Below are 24945 nucleotides of genomic sequence, written 5' to 3'. Positions count from 1 at the left end.
GTGGCTTGCTAGCAAAGAATCTGAATGTTAGTTTGCAGCGCCACCTAGTGGCGTCAGGTGAAAAGGCTTCCCCTACACACACACTGCAATCTATCTGCCCCATACAGGTACATGTTAATCCCAGGATGTTCAGGAAAAAGCTCTAGGGCATTGAAAAACAAAAACTGGAGAGAATATAAGCACCCCATCCCGGAGGCAGGGCCTGGGGGCTGGTGGGATCCAGACTTTAGAGCCCCAGGGTGGGGAACGTTTCCTCCCTCCTAGGTGAGGCCTGCAAATCTCAGCGCCCCTGGCTGAGTGCCTGCCTGTGTGGGACCCTCCAGTATCTGCATCCTTGTCTCTCTCACCCCCTTTATCTTCATCCCTGTCTCTCTGTGCCTTGGTTCAAATCCCAGCTGCACCACAACTACCTGTGTGAACTTGGGCAGCTTTCTTTACCTCTGTGTTCCTCAGTTACCTGATCTGTAAAATGGGGACAGTAATATCTCTACCTCACTCTGCCCCGAGGATGAAACGAGCTAGTATCTGGAAAGTGCTTGATGCCCACGAGGTGCTGTATAAACAGGAGCCATTCCGTGTCCACGTGGGACAGTCTGTGCGTGAGGGTCTCTGCATTGGCTGTGGGGTGGGGGTGGAGGATGGGGGTGTGGCCATGGCACATCTCCCAGGCCTGCTCCAACTCTGACCCCTTGCCATTCCTAGGACTACATCCCCGCAGAGGGTGAGCTGCTGTTCCAACCTGGGGAGACCTGGAAGGAACTGCAGGTGAAGCTCCTGGAGCTGCAGGAGATGGACTCCCTCCTGCGGGGCCCCCAGACCCGCCGCTTCTACATCCAACTCAGCAACCCCAAGTTCGGGGCCCGCCTGGGCCAGCCGCAGTCTGCCACCGTCATCATTGGGGACCGAGGTAGCCGGAGCCTGGGGTCAGGTTAAGCAGGTGGGGAGGGAGGGCTAGGGGCTTCTTGACAGTCTCAGCCGGTAAAAATACAGGATGCTCAGTTAAATTTGAATCTCAGACAAAATACAACTGAGCTTGTAATATAAGTATATCCCATGCACTATTGGGAAAGTACTTACTCTTTAAAAGTATCTTTGCGTGAAATTCCAGTTTAACTAGGCATCTTGTATTTATCTGGCAACCCTGCTGTCAATCAGAGAGACTGGGGCCATGTGGCCACCGGCCTGCCGCTGGCTTGGAATCCCGCCATTTGGCCTTAGCCCTTTGACGACTTCAGCCTTAGTTCAAGCTAAAATGCAAGTGTTCCAGAAGGGGTGAAACACTTCTTACGGGCCCTTAGGTTCCAGTATAGAGGGGCCTGTGAGCCCACCCTGGAGAGGCGATTTGCCAAGAGGGTGGGGGCGGAGGAGGAGTCTTGGGGTAGGGGAGAGAGGAAGGGCATTGGGAAGAGAAAATGTTCTCCGTGGGGCACACCTTGGCTGCCAAAGGGACAAAGAGGGCAAGCCCTCATCCCTCTAGAGATCCTCCTGGGTCCTCCTGGAGCAGGAGGAAGATTCAATTCAGTCACTCAGTCATGTCTGACTCTTTGTGACCCCATGGACCGCAGCACACCAGGCCTCCCTGTCCATCACCAACTCCTGGAGTTTACTCAATCTCATGTCCATCGAGTCGGTGATGCCATCCAACCATCTCATTCTCTGTCGTCCCCTTCTCCTCCTGCCCTCAATCTTTCCCAGCATCAGGGTCTTTTCCAATGAGTCAGTTCTTCGCATCAGGTGGCCAAAGTATTGGAGTTTCAGCTTCAGCATCAGTCCTTCCGGTGAACATTCAGGACTGACTTCCTTTAGGATGGGCTGGTTGGATCTCCTTGCAGTCCAAGGGACTCTCAGGAGTCTTCTCCAACACAGTTCAAAAGCATCAATACTTTGGTGCTCAGCGCTCTTTATAGTCCACCTCTCACAGCCATTCATGTGATGTGAGAGAGAAGGAGCCTTGGTGTTTAACTGGGCATATGGTGCCCCCTGGTGGTGCAGATGGGTTCCTGCCCCCCAAAGCCAGAGAGGAGTCTCTGCTGACTGCCCTGCCCTGGCTTGACACCCTGCAGATGAGCTGGACCGGAGCGTAATGAACCAGACCGTGTCATCACCCCCACCGCCCCGGGGCGACCTGGGTGCCCCACAGAACCCCAATGCCAAGGCTGCTGGGTCCCGGAAGATCCACTTCAACTGGCTGCCGCCTCCTGGCAAGCCGACAGGGTACCGGGTAAGGTGGGGGGGCGCGACGAGGCAGGTGGATGGGGGAGCCGGGCACACGTGGCAGAGATGGGCCCGCCGAGGCCAGAGAGGGCCCCAGGGAGAGGAGAGGGCGTGCTTGGCCTCAGTGGGTGGGGAACCCCCATCTGCCCCTGAGGGAGAAAGAAGTCCCTGGAAAGTGGCCCCCCAAACCCGGAAACACCTGTGCTCTGTGCCAGCCCTGCTGCGTGCGCCTGGCAGGGCGCTCAATCCTTCCACGTCTGTGTGCCCACGGGACCGTAAGGGCGGGGCTCAGCGGAGGGACAGTGGGCTCTGCCAGCTGCCCCCCACTGACCAGCCCCGGCCTGGGCACAGGTGAAGTACTGGATCCAGGGTGACTCCGAGTCCGAAGCCCACCTGCTCGACAGCAAGGCGCCCTCGGTGGAGCTCACCAACCTGTACCCGCACTGCGACTACGAGATGAAGGTGTGCGCCTACGGGGCTCAGGGCGAGGGCCCCTACAGCTCCCCGGTGTCCTGTCGCACCCACCAGGAAGGTGAGGCCCCGCCACATCCATCCCCGGCCACCCGGATGCCAGCCTGCCCGGCCCCGCCCCGCCCAGAGCTCTGCCCCTTTGTCCGCTGTTGACAGCGCTCTTCCTGCACCCCCTCTGCCCCACCCAGTGCCCAGTGAGCCCGGGCGTCTGGCCTTCAACGTCGTCTCCTCCACGGTGACCCAGCTGAGCTGGGCCGAGCCGGCCGAGACCAACGGCGAGATCACAGCCTACGAGGTCTGCTACGGCCTGGTCAATGAGGACAACCGTAAGGGCCCGCCCTCTCCTTCTGCCCCCAGGGAGGGGGGTGGGGTAGGAGGGTGCGGAGAACGGGAGGAGGTCACAGCCCCCAGGTCAGTGGATGAATCCCCATGTCTGGTTGCCTGGGGGCATCATTAAGTTTGTGGTCAGGTTTGGGCTGAGTTAGTTGCATTCCAAAGCAGAGCCCAGAAGCTCCCAGGGCAGGTGAGGATGGAAGGGCCTGAGGTTATGTGTGTGCAATGGGGTCACAGTGCCTGCCCACGCAGGTCAACGAGAGAGGCTCAATTCTACATGGGTCTCTTCAGGCCAGGGTAGAGAGATTTAGCAAATAAAAAGCAGAGGACGCCCTGAACTTCAGACAAACAATTTTTCTAGTACATTTCATGCAATATGTTATCTGGCAGCCCTAGGCCAGAGCACCTGGCAGAACTCTTTTATTTTTCTCCCGTCCTGGAAGGGAGAGGTGACCCCTGCAATTGTCAGGATGGAAAACTTTTCAAGGGAACTCAGTGCCCTGCTCTTGCCTGGTGCAGGGCCCTCCTCTTTGCATCCTCACCAGTTCATCCCAGGGATGCAGAGCTTCGCACCCCCAGATGCAACCTGTGGACCCTAAAGTGGGTCAGGCTTAGCACTCCCTAGTGGCCCACCAGGGATTGTTCTGGGCCTCAGGCTCCTTGCTCTGTTAGCTTGGCCTACCAAACACAACCTTCTCAGCTGCTGCGTCACACCTTGGCTCTTTCTGTTGGCGACTCCTGGTCCACCCATGGACCACTGTCAGGAAGTCTTTTCTGACCCGGCCTTTAATCTTAACCAGGCGTGACTGATGCTTTCGGCCCACAGTCTTAGCTCCTGTCTCACAAACATGTGAGGAAGCCCTCCTGACCCAAGGGCATCAGCACTTTGGGGTGGCCCCCTTCCCTTCTCCCCCTGGCAGACAGATGTAAGGGGGGCCCCCACCTCAGCACTCAGAGACCTCCCCCAGGCAGTGGTCCAACATCAGCGAGTTCTTGGAGCACAGCCACTTTCTTATCAGACAGCATCAAGCTTCATAGGTGGGGTTTTCCCCAAGAGCCCTCCTTTGGACCCCTCGGACACTGGGATGTCTTCTGATCACCCAGAGGGCCCCATCTTTTCAGGTCAGGGCCCCTAGGCACTGTAAGTCAGAGCAGCCTGGGGTCTCTTCCTCCCCCTCCCAGGGCTGCGTGTCCTCCCTCCTGGGTGTGGGGGAACTGCCTCACCTCTGCTCCCGGCTAACTGACTCTTGTGCAACCTCCACCCCACCCCGGCGCCCTCAGCTCCCGCAGGCCTCAGCCTGTCCCCGGCTGCAGGATCAGGCCTGCCTCTCTCCTCCTGTCCTTGCCCAGATGACCAGGGCAGCCATGGCGAGTGTCTGAGTGTCTCCACTTTTAAAATACTTTTTATTTATTGTTTTGGTTGTGCCGGGTCTTCGTCGGGGCATGCGGGATGTCCAGTCTTCATTGTGGCACGCAGGATCTTTTCAGTTGTGGCCTGTGGGATCTGGGGCTTCGCTAGTGGCTCAGTGGTAGAGAATCCACCTGCCAATGTGGGAGATCTGGGTTCGATCTCTGGGTTGGGAAGATCCCCTGGAGGAGGAAATGGCAACCCACTCCAGTGTTCTTGCCTGGGAAATCCCATGGACAGAAGAACCTCAAGGGCTACAGTCCATGGGGTTGCAAAAGAGTCAGACACAACTTGGCCACTCAGCAACAACATGTGGGATCTAGTTCTTTGACCAAGGATTGAACCCGGGTCCCCTGCATTGGGAGAGCAAGGTCTTAGCCCCTGGACCACCAGGGAAGTCCCCAAATGTCTCCACTTTGGATTTCCCAACAGAGCATGTGGGGTTTGGTTGGGGACGGTGAGGCACAGGTGGTGATGGCACTCTTGGCTCTGGAGCCAGTCTCGCTCAGACGCACGTGAATGTAGGACCTTTACCAACTGGTTGAGGTGACTCGGGGCTGACCTGAGTCTAGTGTATCTCTGCCATTCACCTTAGCGATGAACCCCGTGGAGCCCTAGCAACACTTCTCTAAGCCAGTCATACCCAGGTTCTCAGGGCTTGGCTCGTGGCTGGGCATCAACAGTTGCCCTTTCCCTGCCTTGTCCCCCTGCACCCCTGGGTGCAGTTCAGGGGCCGCATGACGGTCCTGGGGCATCCGAGACCGGGGCCAGGCTGGGGCCAGACCCTTCTGAGGCGCTCTCCCTGCCCCAGGACCCATCGGGCCCATGAAGAAGGTGCTGGTGGACGGCCCCAAGAAGCGGACGCTGCTCATCGAGAACCTGCGCGAGTCCCAGCCGTACCGCTACACGGTCAAGGCTCGCAATGGAGCAGGCTGGGGGCCTGAGCGGGAGGCCATCATCAACCTCGCCACCCAGCCCAAGCGACCCATGTCTAGTGAGTAGGGGGCAGGGAGGCACGGGGCGGCCAGGGGCGGGCAGGGGTCTGAGGTCTGGGCCCTGGCTCACCCCTCCCCTCGCCCCACAGTCCCCATCATCCCTGACATCCCCATCGTGGACGCCCAGAGTGGGGAGGACTACGAGAGCTTCCTCATGTACAGCGATGACGTGCTCCGCTCCCCAGCCGGCAGCCAGAGGCCCAGCGTCTCTGATGACACCGGTGAGTGGGCCAGGGATCCTGGCGAGGATGGTGGGGGTCCTGGGTAGAGAGTGGGGCTCTCGCTGGTGTCCAGAGACAGCGAAGGGGCCAGTGACCACTGGGCACGAAGATCAAGATGGAAAGTCCCCTCTGCAAAATCAACGATCAGCATTCTGGCTCTGGGTACAGAGGGGACAAAGCCGACACGGTTCATAGGACTGGTGTGCACGTCTCTGTGTGAGGACAGACAGACAGACAGACAGACAGACATGGGCTTGGGGCACATGCACACGGGCTTGTGCACATGAGATTGGAAACACAGGTTTGAGAGTGGAGGGCTCACCAGCTGTGCAGTGCCGTCAGGACACCCAGGGCACCTCCCAGACACAGGGCTTCAGGCGAGGAGGCAAGCCTGGTCCAGGAGCCCCAGAATAGCCACTGGCTCGGGGGCCCCAGAGCAGTGCTCCTTGCATGGCCCTGTTCTGCTTCCCTCTTGGATTCCTGGACAGTGTGATGCAAGGAGCCCTCGACTGGGATGCTTGGGGTCTGTTTTAGCTCTGGCTTCACTGCGGGACAGCTTCCCTTATAGCTCAGTTGGTACAGAATCTGCCTGCAATGCAGGAGACCTGGGTTCAATTCCTGGGTTGGAAAGATCCCCTGGAGAAGGAAATGGCAACCCACTCCAGTATTCTTGCCTGGACAATCCCATGGACAGAGGAGCCTGGCGGGCCACAGTCCATGGAGTCCATGGGGCAAGAGTCGGACAGGACTTAGTGACTAAACCACCACTGTGGGAATTCAGATGAATCACGTACATTCTCTGCCTCAGTTTTCTGATCTGTGGAATGGGATGCCAATCATACTAGGCTGAGTGAAAATCCACCAGGATTTGTATTTCCTTTTTATGTAATTTATTTTTGACTCTGCTGGGTCTTCGTTGCCAGGCAGGCTTCTCATCGTGGTGGCTTCTCTTACTGTGGAGCAAGACGGGCTCTAGGGCTTGGTAGTTGCAACTCAGTAGTTCTGACCTATAGGCTTAGTTACTCCGCGGCATGTGGGATCTTCCAGGTTCCGTTCAGTTCCGTTGGGTCACAGACCAGGGATCAAACCTGTTTTTCCTGCATTGGCAGGTAGATTCTTTACCACTGAGCCACCAGGGAAGCCCCAGGATTTGTGTTTTCGTCCTTCCTTACCTACATGAGGCCTCCATGGAGTCAAGCTAGGGTTCAGAGGTCTTGAGGGTTTTGAGAGTATGGGGTAGAGAGAGCAGCTGGTATGAATCAGGTTCCCCAGCTTGTCGGCACTACACAGATCTACTCCGGCTGCTGGAACTCGCTGGGAGGCAGGCCGGGGAGACATCACTCCCTCCCTCATCCAGACCGGAAGCAGGCTCAGAGCAGAGCCAGGGCTCTGGTCCAGGGCGTCTTCCCTCGCCAGCAGCGGCCCAGGCCGCCCTCTTAACACCTCCGGGCTGAGGGTCCCGCCTGCCGCTGGCTCCCCGCCGCAGCACACCCAGATCTCAGAGCCGGGGGAACGCCGGCCCTTCTCCGCGCCCCCTGCGCCCCCTGGCGGTGCCAACGCGGCCCTTCGTTGTTCCCAAGGCGGCGGCTGGAAGTTCGAGCCCCTGCTGGGGGAGGAGCTGGACCTGCGGCGCGTCACGTGGCGGCTGCCCCCGGAGCTCATCCCGCGCCTGTCCGCCGGCAGCCGGCTCTCCTCTGACTCCGGGCCCCCGGGAGACGGCGCTGCCGATGGGGGCGCGCGGGGCGCCGGCGGGGAGGGAGGTGACCGGCACGCCCCTACCCGCACCCACCTCAGCTGCAGCCAGAGCCCACCGCAGCCAGGCTGGCTTGCCAGGGGACCCCAGAGCCGGGGGACCCCAGGGAGGCGTGTGGGCTCTCCCCAGGGCGGGGCCGACTGCAGGGGCTGCGAGGCCCCAGCGGAGGTCGGGTCCGTGGGGGGCCTCCTGCTGGGCCAGGGGACCTGCGTTCCAGAAGCCTGCGGGGGTGGGGGGCCGTGGACTCCTCCAGGGGCCTCTGTCCCTGGTGGGCAGAGGGAGGCTGGGTGTTTTGATGCCAGGGGGCCCCCGGAGGGTAGGTAGATAACCCCCCGGAACTCCCAGGGCTGCAGCAGCCTGACCCTCGGGGCTCCGGGGTCTGCGGCCGGGCCTGTGGGAGTGACCCTGCCCTGTCCCCGCAGAGCACCTGGTGAACGGGCGGATGGACTTTGCCTTCCCGGGCAGCGCCAACTCCCTGCACAGGATGACCGTGAGCACTGCGGCCCACGGCACCCACCTGAGCCCGCAGCTCCCCCACCGCATGCTGAGCACCTCGTCCACCCTCACGCGGGACTACCACTCGCTGACCCGCACGGAGCACTCACACTCGGCCACGCTGCCCAGGGACTACTCCACCCTCACCTCCCTCTCCTCCCAGAGTGAGTGCCGCCCCCTCCCCGGGCCTCCGGCCCATCCTTCCTCTCTTCCAGCTCCTGGAGGCGGGGCGGGGGCTGCTGTCCCCCCGCTGCCCATCGTCCAACACGCACACCCGCCCCGCCACGGCTCACTCATATTTTGTCCTGCCCTAGGCCTCCCTCCCATCTGGGAACACGGGAGGAGCAGGCTTCCGCTGTCCTGGGCCCTGGGGTCCCGGAGTCGGGCTCAGATGAAGGGGGCCCCCCGCTCCGGGGACTTGAGAGACTCTATAATCCTGGCTGGGCAGCCAGCAGCGCCCTCTTGGGGCCCAGGTAGTACAGGGGTGGCCGTCCTGCGTCTCCCTGGCTGTCCGGCTCCATGTCACCATCCACCCACCATCAGCATTGCCCGCGCCTCCTCACTCTCCATTCCATCCACATCCACGCTGGTGCCTAAAGCGGCCTGTCCTCCCAGGGTGCTGGGCTGGGGCTAGGGCAGGAGAGGGACCAGCTGAGGAGGGTGGGGGGCCGGCCAGCTCAGGCAGAGCCCGCTCCCCCCGAGTGCGGTGGGGAGGCCCTGGGCGGCCTGGAGAGGGTGCTGCAGGGCTGAGTGGGCTGCCTGGCCAGCGGTCAGGGAGGTGTGGCTGAGAACCAGGGACTCCTGCCCAGACACCCCCGCCGCAGGCTGACTGCGCCTCCCCCCGCATCTGCAGGCTCCCGCCTGGCTGCGGGTGTGCCCAACACACCCACCCGCCTGGTGTTCTCTGCCCTCGGACCCACGTCTCTGAAAGTGAGCTGGCAGGAGCCGCAGTGTGAGCGTGCGCTACAGGGCTACAGCGTGGAGTACCAGCTGCTGAACGGCGGTGAGGCCTGGCTGCTGGCGGGCTGACAAACAGGGGCTCGGGCTGTCAGGAGCCCAGCCGAGCCACTTGACCACTAACGGGCCCCACTCCCACCCCCCCTGCCTTTCTGAGAGGGTCTTTCTCTTCCGAGTCCCCCACTGTCCCCTTCACTGCCTTCCCTATTCCGCTGCGTCCTCAGCCATCTCCCTGAACCTCTCTCCGATCAGTTCCCCTGCAAGGTTTTGCTTAGGGACCCAGGGCCTCTCTGCTGGGCTATGAGAAGTGGCACTTCTCTGGACAGGCATGACCTGGGCCCGTAAACAGCCATCATACACAGATGGGATTTCAGGCTCCACACACCCTTTGTATAGTGCACAACCTGAACCACCAACCACACCACACAAGGCCGACCCCACCTGTGCCCCAAACACAGCTGACCCTGGCTGGGTGATGACCATGTCTGGGCTGCAGTCTCGGGGAGGGGCGGGATCAGGCCAGGGGTTAGGAATGAGGAATGAGGCTGCTCCGCTGTCTGCCTCCGTCCCCCACCCAGGTGAGCTGTATCGCCTCAACATCCCCAACCCCAGCCAGACCTCGGTGGTGGTGGAGGACCTCCTGCCCAACCACTCCTACGTGTTCCGCGTGCGGGCCCAGAGCCAGCAGGGCTGGGGCCCAGAGCGCGAGGGCGTCATCACCATCGAGTCGCAGGTGCACCCGCAGAGCCCACTCTGCCCCCTGCCCGGTGAGTTGCCGCCCCCACCCCCTCAGGTGCCCCCACCTGGCACTCAGACACCCACCCAACCCCTGACAAGCTTCCTCGCTATCCCCAGGCTCCGCCTTCACTTTGAGCACGCCCAGCGCCCCCGGCCCGCTGGTGTTCACGGCCCTGAGCCCCGACTCTCTGCAGCTGAGCTGGGAGCGGCCCCGCAGGCCGGACGGCGACATTCTGGGCTACCTGGTGACGTGTGAGATGGCCCACGGAGGAGGTGCTGCCCGCCCCGGGTAGGGGGGCAGGGGAGGGGAAGGGTGGAGAGGGAGCTGCAGAGACTGAAAGGGATCTTCCCTGCCCAGAGCCAGCCACCACGTTCCTGGTGGACGGCGACAGCCCTGAGAGCCGGCTGACCGTGCCCGGTCTCAGCGAGAACGTGCCCTACAAGTTCAAGGTGCAGGCCAAGACCACCCAAGGCTTCGGGCCGGAGCGCGAGGGGATCATCACCATCGAGTCCCAGGATGGAGGCAGGCTTCCTCGCCCCTTCTCCAGCCCCGCCCCTTCTCTGGCCACGCCCTCTCCTGGCAGCATCCTCTAACTACGCACCCCCCGCCCCCCCCCTCTCCAGGACCCTTCCCCCAGCTGGGCAGCCACTCGGGGCTCTTCCAGCACCCAGTGTCAGGGGAATACAGCAGCATCACCACCCACTCCAGCACCACTGAGCCCTTCCTACTGGGTGAGTTGCCTGGTGGGGGCTCCTGGCTCTCCCCGGGGAAACAGAGCTAACAGGAAGCGGGGGGCGTGGTCAGGACCCCGGGGGGTGGGTCCTTCAACGCTTCTTCCCCTGCAGATGGACTCACCCTGGGCTCCCAGCACCTGGAAGCAAGTGGCTCCCTCACGCGGCACGTGACAGAGGAGTTTGTGAGCCGGACGCTGACCACCAGTGGGACCCTCAGCACCCACGTGGACCAACAGTTCTTCCAGACCTGAGCCCCCCGCAGCACCCCGCCACACCCCCTCCCCCAGGCGCTGCCTCAGCTACTCCATTCTTGGACCCCTGGTGGCCCAGCGCACCTGCATGCTGATCACAGGGCCGCTGCCTCTGGCCGTGTCCTCTGGGCGGCACGGAGGGGGCAGAGGTCCCGGAAGGCCCTTCTGGCTGCCCCCTTGCCCCAGGCCCGAGCCCCTTTGTAACCAAAGAGCTGGACCCAGCATGACAAGGACCTGGCTTTGTTCTGCACTATAATAAAGGATTTTGCTACTGCTTGGTTCTGCCCTGACCATGTTTCTGGGGCCTGCCCAGAGCAGGGAGCGGTTCTCACACACCCCTTTTCTGATGCCCCAGCACACATCCACCTCCTGAGGCAGGCGGGCATCAGAGTCAGAGATACAAGTTTATTGAGCACCCAGACAGGAGGGGAGGCCCACCGCGTGCCGTCCCGGCGAGGGCCTCATAAGCGCAGCACCTTGGCGCCATCAGCCGCCTGGGAGAGGTAGAAGGTGGCGGTCCCGCGGTACTGCTCCTGTGGGCGGGGGGTGGGGGGGGGGTGGTATGAACTCAGCGGGGCCCTGGGAGCCCATCTCTCCTGCTCCCCGCGCCCCACAATTCCAGCACTGCCCACCTGGATGTGCTGCATCACCCGGGGAGCGGCGGAGGCCTCCAGCAGGGTCACCGTGCAGCCCCCGAAGCCACCGCCCGTCATGCGGCTGCCGTAAACCCCGGGCGCGGAGAGCGCGGCCTCCACCAGTTGATCCAGCTCGGGGCAGCTCACCTCGTAGTCGTCTCTGCGGAGAGGATAAGGGGGGAGGGGGGAGGCCTGGAGCCGGCCCCAGCTAGAACACGTGTGCCCGCGGGGTGCCGGGCACCCAGGGGCCTCACCTGAGTGAGTGATGACTCTCCACCATGAGGCGGCCGAAGGCTCTGTAATCACCACGGCGCAGGGCGGCTGCCGCCTGGGCCGTGCGCTGGATCTCGCCCACCACGTGCCGCGCCCGCCGGAAGGCCTCCATGCTCATCAGATCCCGGCCAGCTGGGGAGGAAAGGGGCTCAGCAGACCCGCCACCACAGCCTCTGGGCCCCTGTGGACTCCAGGCCGCTGGCCCCGGGGGTGCACGGGGGCATCTCCACTCTGGTTCTGACGAAGCCGTGGGTAGAACCTCGGGTTGGGGAGCAAGGTTTCAGACCTCACCTCCTCAATTACAAAAGGGGGTACCCAGGACGTCCCTGGGGGTCCAGTGGTTAAGACCCGAAGCTTCCACTCTAGGGAGCATGGGTTCAGTCCCTGGTTGGGGAACTAAGATCCCACGTGCTGGGCAGTGTGGCCAAAAAAGGGGGCATGACCCACCTCATTCGGGGTGTGGGGAGAACTCTGAGCAGACACATGCAGAGCCCCCAGCGTGCCCGGCACACAGTGGGTACTCAATAAACAGCCGTTTGAGCCCCAAACTCACTGCTTCCATAGCGAACAGGACACTGCTGCCTTTCAGAGGCCAAGACAGAACAGAAAGGAAAGGTTCTGCTGGTGTTTTTGCTGGACTAACAGTGAAACCTCCAAGGGCCAGGAATCCAAAACTGGGGTACAACCCAGGTCTGCCTGGGATACCCCACGGAACCAGCAGGCTGTCCAACTGGCCAATGTTGAAGTGAGCACAGCCAGCCGAGTCACTAAGGGCGGCCCTGAACACTGAGGAGACTTCCAAACTTAATTCCGGGTGCCAGTGAGGTTCTGGAGCCGGGGAAGGACAGAGCTGAGCTCTGGATGACAAAAGTAACCGCCTTGGGCAGGGGCCCCGCTGGGAGAGGCTGCGCCAGGAGTCCAGCTGGCGGCTGTTAAACGTCAGAGACCAGGAGGGGCCTGATGTGGGGAGGAAGGGGAGGAGGAGGAAGAGGTCAGAGACCCGAGGGGGCTGGGGGCCAGGAAGCACTCAGGGGTAACTGAAGTTTCAAACGGGAGTGACAAGGGTGTGGAAATAACAGACAGGTGAAGTCAGGAGCGGTGCCCAGGAGAAGGATGAGTTCTGCCAGGGCCAGGTGAAGGCTCCAGGACCCCAGATGGGAATGGGGGTTGGACTCCCATCTGAGTCCTCAGTGGGGCGGTGGTGGTGTGGCCAGAGTTGAGGTGGGGACAAAGCCTGGGGCCTGGGGCAGGCCCGGGAGGAGGAACAGGGCTCTGACCAAGCAGATCCAGCACTGGGGGGGCGGCGAGGGCAGCCCCCAGGAGAGCTGTCATACCAGGTGGCATGGGAAACCAGCCACCGGGTTCAGAGGACTCAGAAATGAGTAGAGGAGAAAGGGCTTTCCAGGTGGCATGAGTGGTAAAGAACCCGCCTGCCAATGCAGGAGACACAGAGAGACATGGGTTTGATCCCTGGGTTTGGAAGATCCCCTGGAGGAGGAAACGGCAACCCACTCCAGTATTCTTGCCTGGAGAATCCCATGGACAGAGGAGCCTGGCAGGCTACAGTCCATGGGGTCGCAAAGAGTCGGACACGACTGAAGTGACTCAGCACGCACACAGAGAGGAGAAAATGCGGGTCGTGAGCATCGGGCACCCTTCCCAGAGGACTGGCATAGGAAGGAGACTCCATATGAGGATGTTAGAAGACGGGGCATGTTTAAAAGCAGAAGGTGGGGAGGCAGGCGGAGGACAGAAAGGCAGGCAGAGAGGAGCACGATTCCTGAGGGAGAGAGAGACCTCCAGGGCTGGGGGGTGGGGGGGGGTGGCGAATGGAAGGGCCGAGGAGGAGGGGAGAAACAGCCAAGTGCTCAAGGGTAAAAAGCTCAACCACCGTCACCTGCACAGAGCAGGTGGGGAAGGTCTAAAGATGTTGGTTCACCACGAAGGACAAGATGGTCCCTGAAAAGGGCTCCCCACTGCCAGGGAGGGCAGCTCCTAAGGCCAGCAGCCTGGCCCGGAAGGTAGCAGGCCGGACTGATCTGCCTGGGATCAAGTCTTAGCCTTGCCACTCACTGTATATCCCCATCACAAAAAAGTGAGAGGGATTCCCCTGGTGGTGCAGTGGATAAGACTCCACCTGCCAGTGCTGGGGCCACGGGTTTGATTCCTGGTCTGGGAGCATCCCACAGGCTGTGGAGCAGCTGAGCCCGTGCACCGGTTACTGAGCCCAGGAGCTGCCACCACCGAAGCACTCGTGCCTAGAACCACCAAAACGAGAAGCCTCAGCACCGCAGCCAAGAGCAGCCCCGGACTGCCGCAACTAGAGAAAGCTCAGGCAAAGCAACAAAGGCCCAGGGCGGTCAAAAGTAATAAATAAATAAAAACTGTTTAAAGATGAGAGTAATATCTGTCCTACAGAGTTGTGAGAGAATTCAATGAGTTTATGTTTACATGACCTTTAAACTGTTCAACAGACTACCTTCCTGGCCATGTATATCTGGAAACTTAAAAATACATGTTATCTTTTGACCCTGTGATCCTACTCCAAACAATCTAATCCTGAGAAAAGAGGAGAAAAACGCAGAGAAAGAATTATGTATAAAAACATCCCTCGCGGTGTTAGATGTGATTATCAGAAACTGGTTAAGTAAATTAAAGGGCACCTATATGCTAAAATGCTACAGTAGCTTTAAAAAGCCATGTTGATGGGGACTTCCCTGGTGGTCCAGTGGCTAAGACTCTGTGCTCACAAATCAGGGGGCCTGGAACCAATGATTGTTCCCTGGCCAGGGAACTATTAATAGGCCTCACATGCTGCAACTAAGAGTTCACATGCTGCAACCAAAGATTCCACATGCCGAAACTAAAGCCCCAGGCAGCCAAAAAAAATAGCTTCCAGTGGCAGGGTCTGGGGAAGGGGTGGCAGGCACCATGTCGGACCTCAAAGATGGCAAGAAGCAGCCCCTGATGCAGCCCAAGAAGCAAGCCAAGGAGATGGGACGAGGAAGATAAGGCATTCAAACACAAACAGGAGGAGGAGCTAAAAGCCAAAGCCGAAAGGCCCCCTGCCCACAGGAGGAATTAAGAAATCTGGCCAAAAAATGTTCCTTGTGCCTGAGGCAATGATGATTCTTAGTTCCATTCCTGTTTAAACTTCTGGACTCCCTGCCATTAACATCTGTTGCCACCTATAGCTACAATGAAGTGTTGTCTTGTCTTGGAACCTATTGTACATTTAAGAGTAAACTTTTGTTGGGGAAAAAAAAAGCCATGTTGATGACCGGCCTTTCATGGTATAGGGAGTGTCCTGAGGGAGTTAAAGGTGATAAAAGGGCAGGTAGCAATACTGTATTTACTCAACTTTGAAAATACAGGTGATGAAACCAACACAACAGTGTAAATCAACCATAATTCAATAAAAAAAATTTTAAGTATTTTTAAAAAAGAAAACACAGGTACAGAAAACCACTAAAGGAGATATATCAAAATGCTAACAGTAGGACTTTCCTGGTGGTCCAGCGGTTAAGAATCTGCCTGACGATGCAGGGGACACAGGTTCTATCCCTGATCAAGGAAGATTCCACATGCCAGGGAACAACCAAGCCTATGCGCCACAGCTACTGAGCCCATGGGCTGCAACTACTGAAGCCAGTGTGCCTGGAGCCGATGTTCCACAGGAGAAGCCCAATCATCACAACAAAGACCCAGTGCAGCCAAAAAAAAAAAAAAAAGCTTAGTGGCTATCTCTGGGTAGCAATCTTATAGCTTGTTATTTTCTTCTTTGCCCTTTTCTATATTTTCCACGGTGCATATTTAATTCTTAGATTATAAAAAAATGATATCGAGATATCAAGCAGTCCTATGTTAGCCGTGTCAGGAGTGGGCAGACCTTGGCAGAGATTCCGAGAGGCGAGAGGAAGTACATCTGGGCCCCGCCCCGCCCTGCTCAGCAGCCCCCTCAGGGTGCCGAGCAGTCTCCAGGACAGAGCGCACCCGCCAGCCGCCACCCTCCACTCACCCTCTAGCTCCTCCAGCTGTACCTCTCGAAGGCTCTCCTTGCCCAGCGCCCGGGCCACCTCTTCACACTGGCGCCGACGCAGGGGATACTCGCTGGAGCCCAGTGAGTGGCGGACGTTGGAGTTGGTGATGAGCACGGCCAGCTTGGGGTCTGACAGCGGCACCAGGCTTGTCTCCAGGGACCTGGGGTGGAGATGGAGCGAGGGGAGATGACAAGGCCGGGTGTCTGCTTGCCTTGCAAGCTCCATCCAGGAGCTCCTGTGAGGTGGGAGGTCCAAGGGGGGAGCCCCTGACCTGCAGTCAATGAGCAGCGCATGGCCTCTCTGCCCCAGCAGTGCGATGAACTGGTCCATGATGCCACAGGGCACCCCTGCGAAGCTGTGCTCGGCCTGCTGACACACCTGGGCCCGGGCAGCTATTGTCCCCGAGTCTGCGGCACAGGGCGAGGTGGGGAGGCTGGGGCCCAGGACGGGGCACGAGGGGTCGGCAGGCGGGAGCAGCAGTAGCTCCAGTGACGTTCCAGGGAGATTCCCCCCCTACCCCGCCAAGGCCACGGTTGGCGTAGGAAGCTCTGATCACAGGACCTCGGGGAAACAGGGCTGGGTGGGGGCTGGGAGGTACCTGGGCAGAGCTGCTGTAGGAAGGTATACGTGGCCACTTCCAGGGACGCCGAGCTGGAGAGCCCACCCCCCAGGGGCACGGAGCTGACCACCACTGCGCTGAAGCCAGGGAGGGGGGCAGCTGCAGGGGAAAGAATGGATGACAGTAAGATGGGCCACCGGGAAGGATGAACACAAGAAGGGTATGCGGCGTTCTGATGCAAAGGGAGGCAACTGCCTGGCAGCTGCTGCTGGGGGAATGTGTCTCAACTGTGAGAGGTCACCAACCTGCTGGACCAAGGGGTCCGCTGCCCTCCACCCTCCCACCCTAAGGGTCTTGAGACACAGTCTCCCAGTTGTCCGGATGCAGGGCTCTGGAGACCAACACGTTGGGGTTTGAGTCCTGGCTCCTCGGATCACTGGATGGGCAACCCAGGGCTAGTTCTGGAACCCGTGGGGGTATCAGTCTCCTCACCTGCCCACTGGGGAATCTCCACTCTGCACACCTACCCCACAGTGGGTCAGACGAGCTAACTGGCTTTGTGGCCCACGAAGGAATCTGACACCGCCCCGGGCCCCATACCTGGGTAGTGCTGAATCACCCCCTTGACGTAGTTGGCCCAGTGAGGGGTCCCAGGCTCCAGTGGCCTCTGGCTTGTGGGCAGGGGAAACTGCAGCCGCCGGGGCTCGTCAGCATCCTGAGAGGTAGTGAGGAGGGAGACAAGCCCGTCCTCACGGGGGCTGCCCGCCAGCACCGTCACAAGCTCCAGAGCCTGGCAGGAGAAACAAAAGTATGCAAAACTCCCAATATCAGGGGCCCTGGGGCAGACAGGGAGCTGACCTCCGGGCTCCAGGTGAAGGGAATGGGGAGTGTCCCGGGGAAGAGCCTGACGGCTCATCAGGCCTTGGGGGGCTTGAGTCCTGCCCCAGGGGGAAGGGTCAGTGCTTCCGGAGTGCAGACCTGAACTCTGCCCTGAGCGTGGGCTCCTGGCTGTGACGCAAGGGGAAGAGAGAGTTCAACAGGGAAAACAACAGAAGAGCTCCTTTTGGCGCTTCCCCATTTGGAGGCAACCTCAGAGGCACTGTACTCACTCAACCTGCCAGGCTGCACCGAGAATGGACACGGCCCCAGGCTAAGGCAGTCCAATCGCCGCTGTGTGACCTTGGGCAGATCTCTAGCCCTCTCTGACCCTCCTCTGCGAATTGAACGGGCTGGACCAGGAAGCTTAGGGCTTTACTTCGCCAGGATCTATCCCTGCGCCCCCGCTTCCGCATTCCCCCACACCGCGAGGAGGCTCCCAGGGAGACGGCGAGGATCAGCGGTCCACAGCCGACTTCCTCGAGGATTCCCGCCTTCCTGCCTGCCGACGTGGGAAATGCCCCATCCGAGGGCCTCTCTACGTGCTCGGGCACCACACGCGGCGGGAGTGAAACTTCGGAGCGGCCCGCGCAACGGTGCACGCGGGGCGCGGGCGCCTCCCGCCCAGCCCCTCACCATGGGCAGCACCAGGCCCCGGTTGTAGTCCGTGTGTTCCCCGATGAGGTTGACGCGGCCCGGGGCCGACACGGCTAGCTCGGGCTCGGCCCCGAACTCCTCCAGGAAGGCTCTCCGGGCCTTGGCCAGCAGCTCCCCGACCTGGGGCTGCTCCGAAGCGGCCATGACGCTCTCCCGGCGGCTCCGCCGGGCGCAGTCCTGTAGGCGCGGGATGCTGGGGCGGGGCCGCACGGCGTCGGCTCACAGTAGCTGCTCGCGCCGCCCCAAACCGGGCCGCGCCGGCCCGGCCCCGCCCCGCCCGCCGAGCCGGCCCAATCCACCGGCCGCGGGCGAGGGGGCGGGCTGGCGGCGGGCTTCGGGAAGGATCGCTGGGAGCCCACCGCGGCGGGGATTGGCCGGACCGAGAGATCTGAGCTGCTCTTCCTTGGCCTCTGTGTCACACCCATCCACCCAGCCGTCTACCTCGGCCAGAGCTACAGAGCTGGCCTCCAGCACACCTGGGTCTCCCAAAGGGCTTTCCCAGGTCCTAAAGTCGTGCAGAGGTCACCAACCCCTGATCAGGAATCTCTAAGAGGGTGGCCAGACAATCAGTATAGAGATAAGGACAGCCCGAGTTTGGTGGAGTCACTTTCTGTAGGATCCTTTCCTAGAGTGGACCCGCTGTCCCAGCTCCTAGCAATGGGGCAGTAAGGAGGGTGGTAGTGGGCAGTGATGGGCCCAGCTGTCAAGGCAGGTGCTTCCTCAGTCAGGAACCTTGGTTCCAAAGTCGGGTGTTCTGAATGTGACATCCTCTCTCACCAACCTGCATCCTAAACCTTCAAGCTTGTCCACAGTTGGACACTCCATAGGAAACCTTGGAAGGGAAAGGCTGAAATATAAGCAGACTGTTTAAAATTAGGGAGGGGAGTTTTGTGGAGGGCTGTGGCCCCGGCTGTAGCTGGGGATCTGCTCAGAAGTTGCCCCAAGAGCATTCAAAAGTTAGCTCTGAAAACTCCTAGAAGTAAACATAAGGGTAAACCTTTGGGATGTTGGCTTAGTCAGTGGTTGTTTAGATATGACTCCAGAGCACAAGCAACAAAAGAAAAATAGGCAAAGTGTACTTCATCAAAGTAAAAGACTTTTGCACATCTAAGGACCCCATCAAAAAAGTGAAAAGACAACTCACAGAATGGAAAAAATAGCTGCAACTCATATATTTTAAGGACTTGTATCAGAATGTATAAAAGGGACTTCCCTGGTGGTCCAGTGGGTAAGAATCCGCCTTGTATGAACCCACATAAAAAGTAAAAGTGAAGTCGCTCAGTCTTGTCTAACTCTTGTGACCCGTGGACTGGAGCCTACCAGGCTTCTACATCCATGGGATTTTCCAGGCAAGAGTACTGGAGTGGGGTGCCATTTCCTTCTCCAATAAACCCACATGAAGGGGGAAAAAGCAGCTCTTGTGCTGCAGTTGAAACAGTTTACCTCATATTGGGACTTAAAACCCATGTACTAAAAAAAAAAAAAACACCCATGTACTGGGACTCAACCCTGGAGAAGGAGATGGCAACACACTCCAGTATTCTTGCCTGGAGAATCCCATGGACAGAGAAGCCTGGCGGGCTACAGTCCATGGGGTCACAAAGAGTCAGACATGAGTGAATCGACTTAGTGCTGGGACTCAAACCCAGTCAAAACCCCACCTGGGACTTGAACCCACGTGGCTGCAGCTTGAACACGGCCAAAACCCAGAGTCTTCCAACTGAGATCATAGACCTGGTTTCATGACCTAACGAAGCTTAGGTTCTTGATCTTCATCGCACAAACAATTCAGTGAGAGACAAAGTGATAAGTAAGAAGTGGATTTATTCAGATCAGAGAGAAACACACTTAACAGAGAGTATGGGCCATTACAGAAGTCAAGAGTGGTGGCCTTGAAAAGTGGCATGGTTAGTTGTTATGGACTGGATAATTTCATAGGCTGAGTGGGATATTATTTCAACTATTTGGGGGAAGGGATAGCGATTTCCAGGAATTGGGCCAGTTTTTGGTGAACCGTCCTGGAGCCTCTGGCTGTGTCATTTAGCATGCTGATTGAGAATCAAGGTCTAGTGGAAATTGACTTGTCTGCCATCTTGGATCCATTTGATTCTAATCGGTTTATGTTATCGGTATATGTCCTCTGGCTATGTCATTCTTTCAAAAGTTGTGTCCTGTCCCTTTCCCTCCTATTTCACTACGTAGCGCAATCGCTCTGGAGCTTGCTCAGCACAGCGAAAGATCCCACATGACGCAACGGAATTCCCACAGGCCGAAACTAAGACTCCATACAACCAAATAAATAAAAATAAATAAATAAAAAATGAAGTGCTGAGTCTTTAAAAAAAATCTTACAATAGGAAAAAAGACGACCTTAAAATGAGGGGGGAAGAAGATTACTGATAAGTCCTGGGGATCAATAAAGAAAAGTTTTTAAAGCTAGAAAAAAATGGGCAGAAGATTTGAACATTTTTCCAAAGAAGACATGAAAAGATGTTCAACATCATTAGTTATTTAGAGAAGGCAAATCAAAGCCACAATGAGATACTACTACACATTCATTACGATGGCTAAAAATTTTTTTTAAAGACAGAAAATAACAAGTGTTGGTGAGGATGTGGTGAAATCAAAACCCTCATACACTGCTGATGGGAATGTAAAACTATTAAGCAGCGCCATAACATGCTAATCGTAGAGTTATCGTATGACCAAGCAACTTTACTCCTCAATATACACTGAAGAGAATTGAAAACGAAAACATGTGTCCCCACAAAAACTTGTGTACCAATGTTCAGAGCAGCACTAGTCACATTAGCCAAAAAGTGGAAGTGATCTGAAAGCGATAAATGGATAAACAAAAGGTGTCCTATTTTTTAAATTATTTATTTTTGGCTGTGCTGTGCCTTCGCTGCCCCAAACAGGCTTCCTCTAGCTGCAGAGTGAGGGCTCCTCTTCAGTTGTGGCGCGTGGGCTTCTCTTAGCGGTGGCTTCTCCTGCTGCAGTGCACAGGCTCTAGGGCGTGTGGGCTCAGTAGTTGCAGCTCGAAGGCTCTGGAGTTCAGGCTCAGTAGTTGTAGCACACGGGCTTAGTTGCTCTGTGGGATGTAGGGTATTCCTGGACCAGGGATCAAACCTGTGTCCCCTGCACTGGCAGGCAGATTCTTAACCACTGCACCATCAGGGAAGTCCCAGTGGAATATTTAGCTATGAAAAGAATGAAGTTCTGGTAACTGCTACAGCATGGATGAGCCTTGAAAACATAGTAAATGAGGGACGCCAGTTACAAAAGACTACAAATTGTGTATCAATCAAAAATGTCCAATAGGCAAATCTAAAGAGACAGAAAGTAGATTACTGGTTGCTTGAGGCTGAGAGAAATGGGAGAATAAGAGGTGATAAGTAAGAATACCAACTTCTCTTTGTAGTGACGAAAACATTATAAAATTTACAGTGGTAATGGTTGCCATATCTGTGAATACATTAAAACCACTTTATTTTTTTTTTTTTTAATTTTTTTATTAGTTGGAGGCTAATTACTTCACAACATTTCAGTGGGTCTTGTCATACATTGATATGAATCAGCCATAGATTTACACTTATTCCCCATCCCGATCCCCCCTCCCATCTCCCTCTCCACCCGATTCCTCTGGGTCTTCCCAGTGCACCAGGCCCGAGCACTTGTCTCATGCATCCCACCTGGGCTGGTGATCTGTTTCACCATAGATAGTATACATGCTGTTCTTTTGAAACATCCCACCCTCACCTTCTCCCACAGAGTTCAAAAGTCTGTTCTGTATTTCTGTGTCTCTTTTTCTGTTTTTAAAACCACTTTAAATGGGTAACTTGTATGGTAGGTGCATTTTTATTTTTTTAACTTATTTGGCTATTCTGGGTCTTAGTTGCGACATGTAGGACCTTTAATCTTCATTGCAGCCTGGGGAATCTAGTTCTTTGAACAGGAATCGAACGTGAGCCCTCTGCATTGGGAGCTTGGAATCTTAGCCGCTGGACAACCAGGGAAGTCCTTATGCATTGCATCTTAATAAATTTTTTTTAAAAAAACAAGAATAAAAGCAATTCCAAATTTCATCTGGTGGCCTGCTCCTTTTGAGCACTCCTCAGCTTCCCTGGTGGCTCAGATGGTAAAAGAATCTGCCTGCAGTGCATGAGACCAGGGTTCGATCCCTGGGTTGGGAAGATCCCCTGGAGGAGGGCATGGCAACCCACTCCAGTATTCTTGCCTGGAGAATCCCATGGACAGAGGAGCCTGGCAGGCTCTAGTCCATGGAGTCACAAAGAGTCCGACATGACTGAGCGACTTTCACTCACTGATTCCCAGTAAAGCACAGGCATTTTTTGGCATAGGTAAAACAAAACAAGATAAAACAATGAGTGGTTCTTGGGGCTGGTTGAAATGGAAGTAAACTCAAACCTGGCCTCCATACAAGGCAAAGATGCATCCTTGTAGGGAGTAAGGACCCCTTGTAGGAGCAAGGATCCCTTTCTCTTCGAATCATTTACCCACCTCAACTCTGATGGCCAACCACTCTGAGCCCAAATCTCTCTGTCCTTACTAGTGTGATATCTGAGTCAGATGACTTATCCTCTCTGAGCCTCAGTTTCTCATTCATCTCGTGGGGCTGGTGTTTCCTTCCTGACAGACTGTTTCAGGAGGAAGTGAATGAGATCATCTTCACAGAGTGCCCAGCCCAGCCTCTGGCACTTGGTAAGCACAGAATAAATATTTGCTGTTATTATCAGTCATCCATTAATACATTGTTGGACTCTCCTGCAAGCAATGGGCCAGATAAGAGCCTCTGGCTCTCACTGTCCAATAGGGGATAGTCTCAATCTAACCCTCATCCCTCACTGAGATAAATGTCCCGACAGAGGAGGAAAGAGCTTTCTGAGAGAGAGGAGGAATTCTGACCACTAAGCAGCTCACACCATTTTTTTTTTTTTAATTTCCATTGTTTTATTTTGATTGAAAAGATGCCCTTTTCACCCATCTTCATCTTTTGTATAGTTTCAGTCGTTCCTGGAAAACCTTAATTTGACCCAAGGTCGAGTTCTCCTGTTGGCTCACACTGGACTCTGAAATACTGATTTCATCTACAAGAACTGTTTACTATCAGTGTTTGAATGCTGTCTAGCATGTTACATAAAATTTGTTCAGAAGGAAGTCTGCTTCTGACCTTTGACTCTCCCTCCCATTTCCTGGCCAAATGTCACAAGATTGGGGGGAAGGTGGCACCTTAAAGGGGACACTGCTACCCAAAGTCTGTCCTCTGCTTGTCCATATGCTCAATTCTTAGTCCTTGGGGCCTCGCTGCTAGACCTGGTCTTTCCTCATGCAGTGAATGTCTCTGTGCTTCATGCAGCTCTGGCATCTCCACTGCAATTACAGACAAGACTGGTTTCCTTTAGTTGTGGCTGTGGGATCTAGTTCCCTAACTAAGGCTCAAGCCCCGGCCACCTGCATTGGGAGTGCAGGGTCTTAGACACTGGACCACCAGTAAGACTGACTTCCTGGTGGGGCTTGGGTCCACATCTCCCAAGATAGTCTCTGAAAATACTTGCTCTCAGCAGATGGCTCTCCCTCACACGGATTCTGGGAGGCTTATTTGTTGTTCCCACAGGGTTAACCTATCTTCTGATTTGGGCCCCCTTTGCCCTTCTGTTTCATAATGATGACAACTTCTATAGTATTGATAATACTGATAGTGAGTTTGTGGGGGGCCCTGGTATCAGGACTGAGATGCAGCCTCTAGGGCTGCACTGGTTGTTCAGTGCCTGTTCTGAATGGTCAGTGCTCCAGACTTTTGTTGTCAAATCTTTTAAAAGGCACCAGACTTTGCACGGATTGTTTTATTAAATCCTTACAAGCCTATGCGGTAGGCATTGGCTTTATCTCCATTTTATGGTTGAGGGAAAGAAGCCCAAATGGATCAAGGAACTCATCCAAGTGGGACAGCTGGGCCTTGAACCCGGGTCTGTCTGACCCTGAGATTGTTCTCTCAGCAACCACCCTGTCCCCGGGAGCACTCTGACCTCCTGTGACATCTGCTAACTGAAGATCCCAAACTTAGCCTCTTGGTAAGGAACAGGAGGGGTAGCAGCTCTCCTGGACCCCTGGAGCCCCCATTCCCAATTTGGAAGTCGACCGACCAGTAAGCAGAGCTCTTGGGAACCTGACTGACTGCCACCTGGGCTGGGAACAAATCCAACCAGCTGTGCTGTGGGGCTGCCAGGGCCATTGGGTTGGCCAGCACCTGGAGTCTCTGCTGTGTGCCAGGCGTGACTCCAGAGGCCCTGCCTCTGGAGCGCCAGGAGCTTCTCGTCCATCCCTGGCCCCAGGGCCCCTGCTAAGAGGGGGCCAGGTGCAGGTCCCGTCTTTATTTGGTGAACCCCACTGTGTCCCCGAAGTTCCTGCCCTCTGATGACTACCCGGCTGATGGCCAGGCAGGGGATGCCGCTGCAGCTGACGCTCCCTGTACCTCGCCCTAGGCACTGCAGCAGGACCAGTGCCCAGGCCACCGTGGGTGGGCAGGAGAACCAAGACTGGCCGTAGACCGGGCACTGAGCGGGCAGAGGCCCCCGGGCTCAGCCAGACTCTCAGGTTGCATGAAGGCTGGGCCTTGGACCCAACCCCATCCTGTTCCCTCTCCTGGTGCTCTTGGCTCAGTGCTAAGGCAGTGAAGAGTTTATGGGAATGGTCCTGGGGCCCAGTGTGTCCAAAAGAGGGGGAGTAGGGGGTAGAGGTTAACAGAGCCCGGGCACCACCACCCTGGGAACGTGTGCAGTCCCTCCCACACCTCTCAGCAAAGGCTGCCAGCCCCAAGCTTGCAGCCCAGCGCCCCCTCTCATCACTGGGACTGGTGGCTGGGAGACGGCCTCCTCCCTTTCAGGCCACTCTCAGTGGAAGCACTGTGTATGGTCCCAGAACTGCAACTTCCTAAACAGGGGCTGCCAGCTATCAGAGAAGACCCCAGACCCTGACTGCCTGACCACGACCCTCTGCACATCACTGGCCTTACAGCTCCTCCAGGAGTCACAGCCTCACTGACGAGCCGCCTCCACTCCATCTTGCTGATAGCAGAGGTGACTGCACCACCTCTTCCCCTCTCCCACAGGAAGGGCATTGGGGTAGGTGGGATGGGGGTGGAGGGTCCTCTGCTCAGGGCAGAAGCTGAGACGTGCCGCTCCTGGGCATGAGTGATGGTCCTCACCCTTGCTGGACACTGCACGCAGTGCTCAGGTGGGGACACCTCACATGGAAGTCCCATGACTGCCTGGAATAACAATGGTTGTCAAGGCGGGATCCGTCACTGCCTGGGA

At 57.1% G+C, this 24945-nt stretch overlaps 2 protein-coding genes across 5 annotated transcripts in view; one reads left to right on the top strand and one right to left on the bottom strand.

The window, feature by feature from the left end:
• ITGB4 (integrin subunit beta 4) overlaps positions 1-10845 on the top strand; it is a 31559-nt gene extending 20714 nt beyond the window's left edge. The window contains exons 27-41 of one of the 4 annotated variants that reach the window (XM_043905499.1): positions 703-907; positions 2064-2221; positions 2566-2746; positions 2874-3011; positions 5238-5420; positions 5511-5642; positions 7223-7402; positions 7818-8054; positions 8205-8363; positions 8744-8893; positions 9426-9614; positions 9703-9858; positions 9944-10108; positions 10210-10317; positions 10432-10845. In XM_043905499.1, the coding sequence (XP_043761434.1) occupies positions 703-907; positions 2064-2221; positions 2566-2746; positions 2874-3011; positions 5238-5420; positions 5511-5642; positions 7223-7402; positions 7818-8054; positions 8205-8363; positions 8744-8893; positions 9426-9614; positions 9703-9858; positions 9944-10108; positions 10210-10317; positions 10432-10571 (2481 nt within the window). In that variant the 3' untranslated portion in view covers positions 10572-10845. The remainder of the gene's footprint in view (positions 1-702; positions 908-2063; positions 2222-2565; positions 2747-2873; positions 3012-5237; positions 5421-5510; positions 5643-7222; positions 7403-7817; positions 8055-8204; positions 8364-8743; positions 8894-9425; positions 9615-9702; positions 9859-9943; positions 10109-10209; positions 10318-10431) is intronic. The other 3 variants (XM_043905501.1, XM_043905500.1, XM_043905502.1) reach the window with 3 other exon arrangements.
• A 117-nt stretch (positions 10846-10962) lies between these two features.
• Positions 10963-17826, bottom strand: GALK1 (galactokinase 1). The gene is made up of 8 exons (XM_043905503.1): positions 17591-17826; positions 16679-16868; positions 16118-16237; positions 15791-15926; positions 15498-15679; positions 11461-11611; positions 11204-11366; positions 10963-11104 (listed from the first exon to the last, which is right to left on the bottom strand). Exons 1-8 carry the CDS (start codon positions 17753-17755, stop codon positions 11033-11035), a joined length of 1179 nt encoding a protein of 392 aa, XP_043761438.1. The 5' UTR covers positions 17756-17826; the 3' UTR covers positions 10963-11032.
• Positions 17827-24945: the final 7119 nt, after the last annotated feature.

The sequence above is a fragment of the Cervus elaphus genome, chromosome 5 (genome assembly GCF_910594005.1).
Source record: "Cervus elaphus chromosome 5, mCerEla1.1, whole genome shotgun sequence".
In the NCBI taxonomy this organism is placed as follows: Eukaryota; Metazoa; Chordata; class Mammalia; order Artiodactyla; family Cervidae; genus Cervus; species Cervus elaphus.
The sequence above is the reverse complement of the archived record's forward strand: the minus strand, read 5'-3'. Positions and strand labels throughout refer to the sequence as shown.

Bases quoted from the DNA above. Each gene is read 5' to 3' on its own strand.
- GALK1 (XM_043905503.1), bottom strand. From the start codon at position 17,755: ATGGCCGCTTCGGAGCAGCCCCAGGTCGGGGAGCTGCTGGCCAAGGCC. The intron at 16,869-17,590 runs GTGAGGGGCTGG...TTCTCCTGCCAG, and splicing joins GGGGCCTGGTGCTGCCCATG to GCTCTGGAGCTTGTGACGGT. The intron at 15,680-15,790 runs GTCAGGGGCTCC...TCTCCACCCCAG, and splicing joins GCGCTGCTCATTGACTGCAG to GTCCCTGGAGACAAGCCTGG.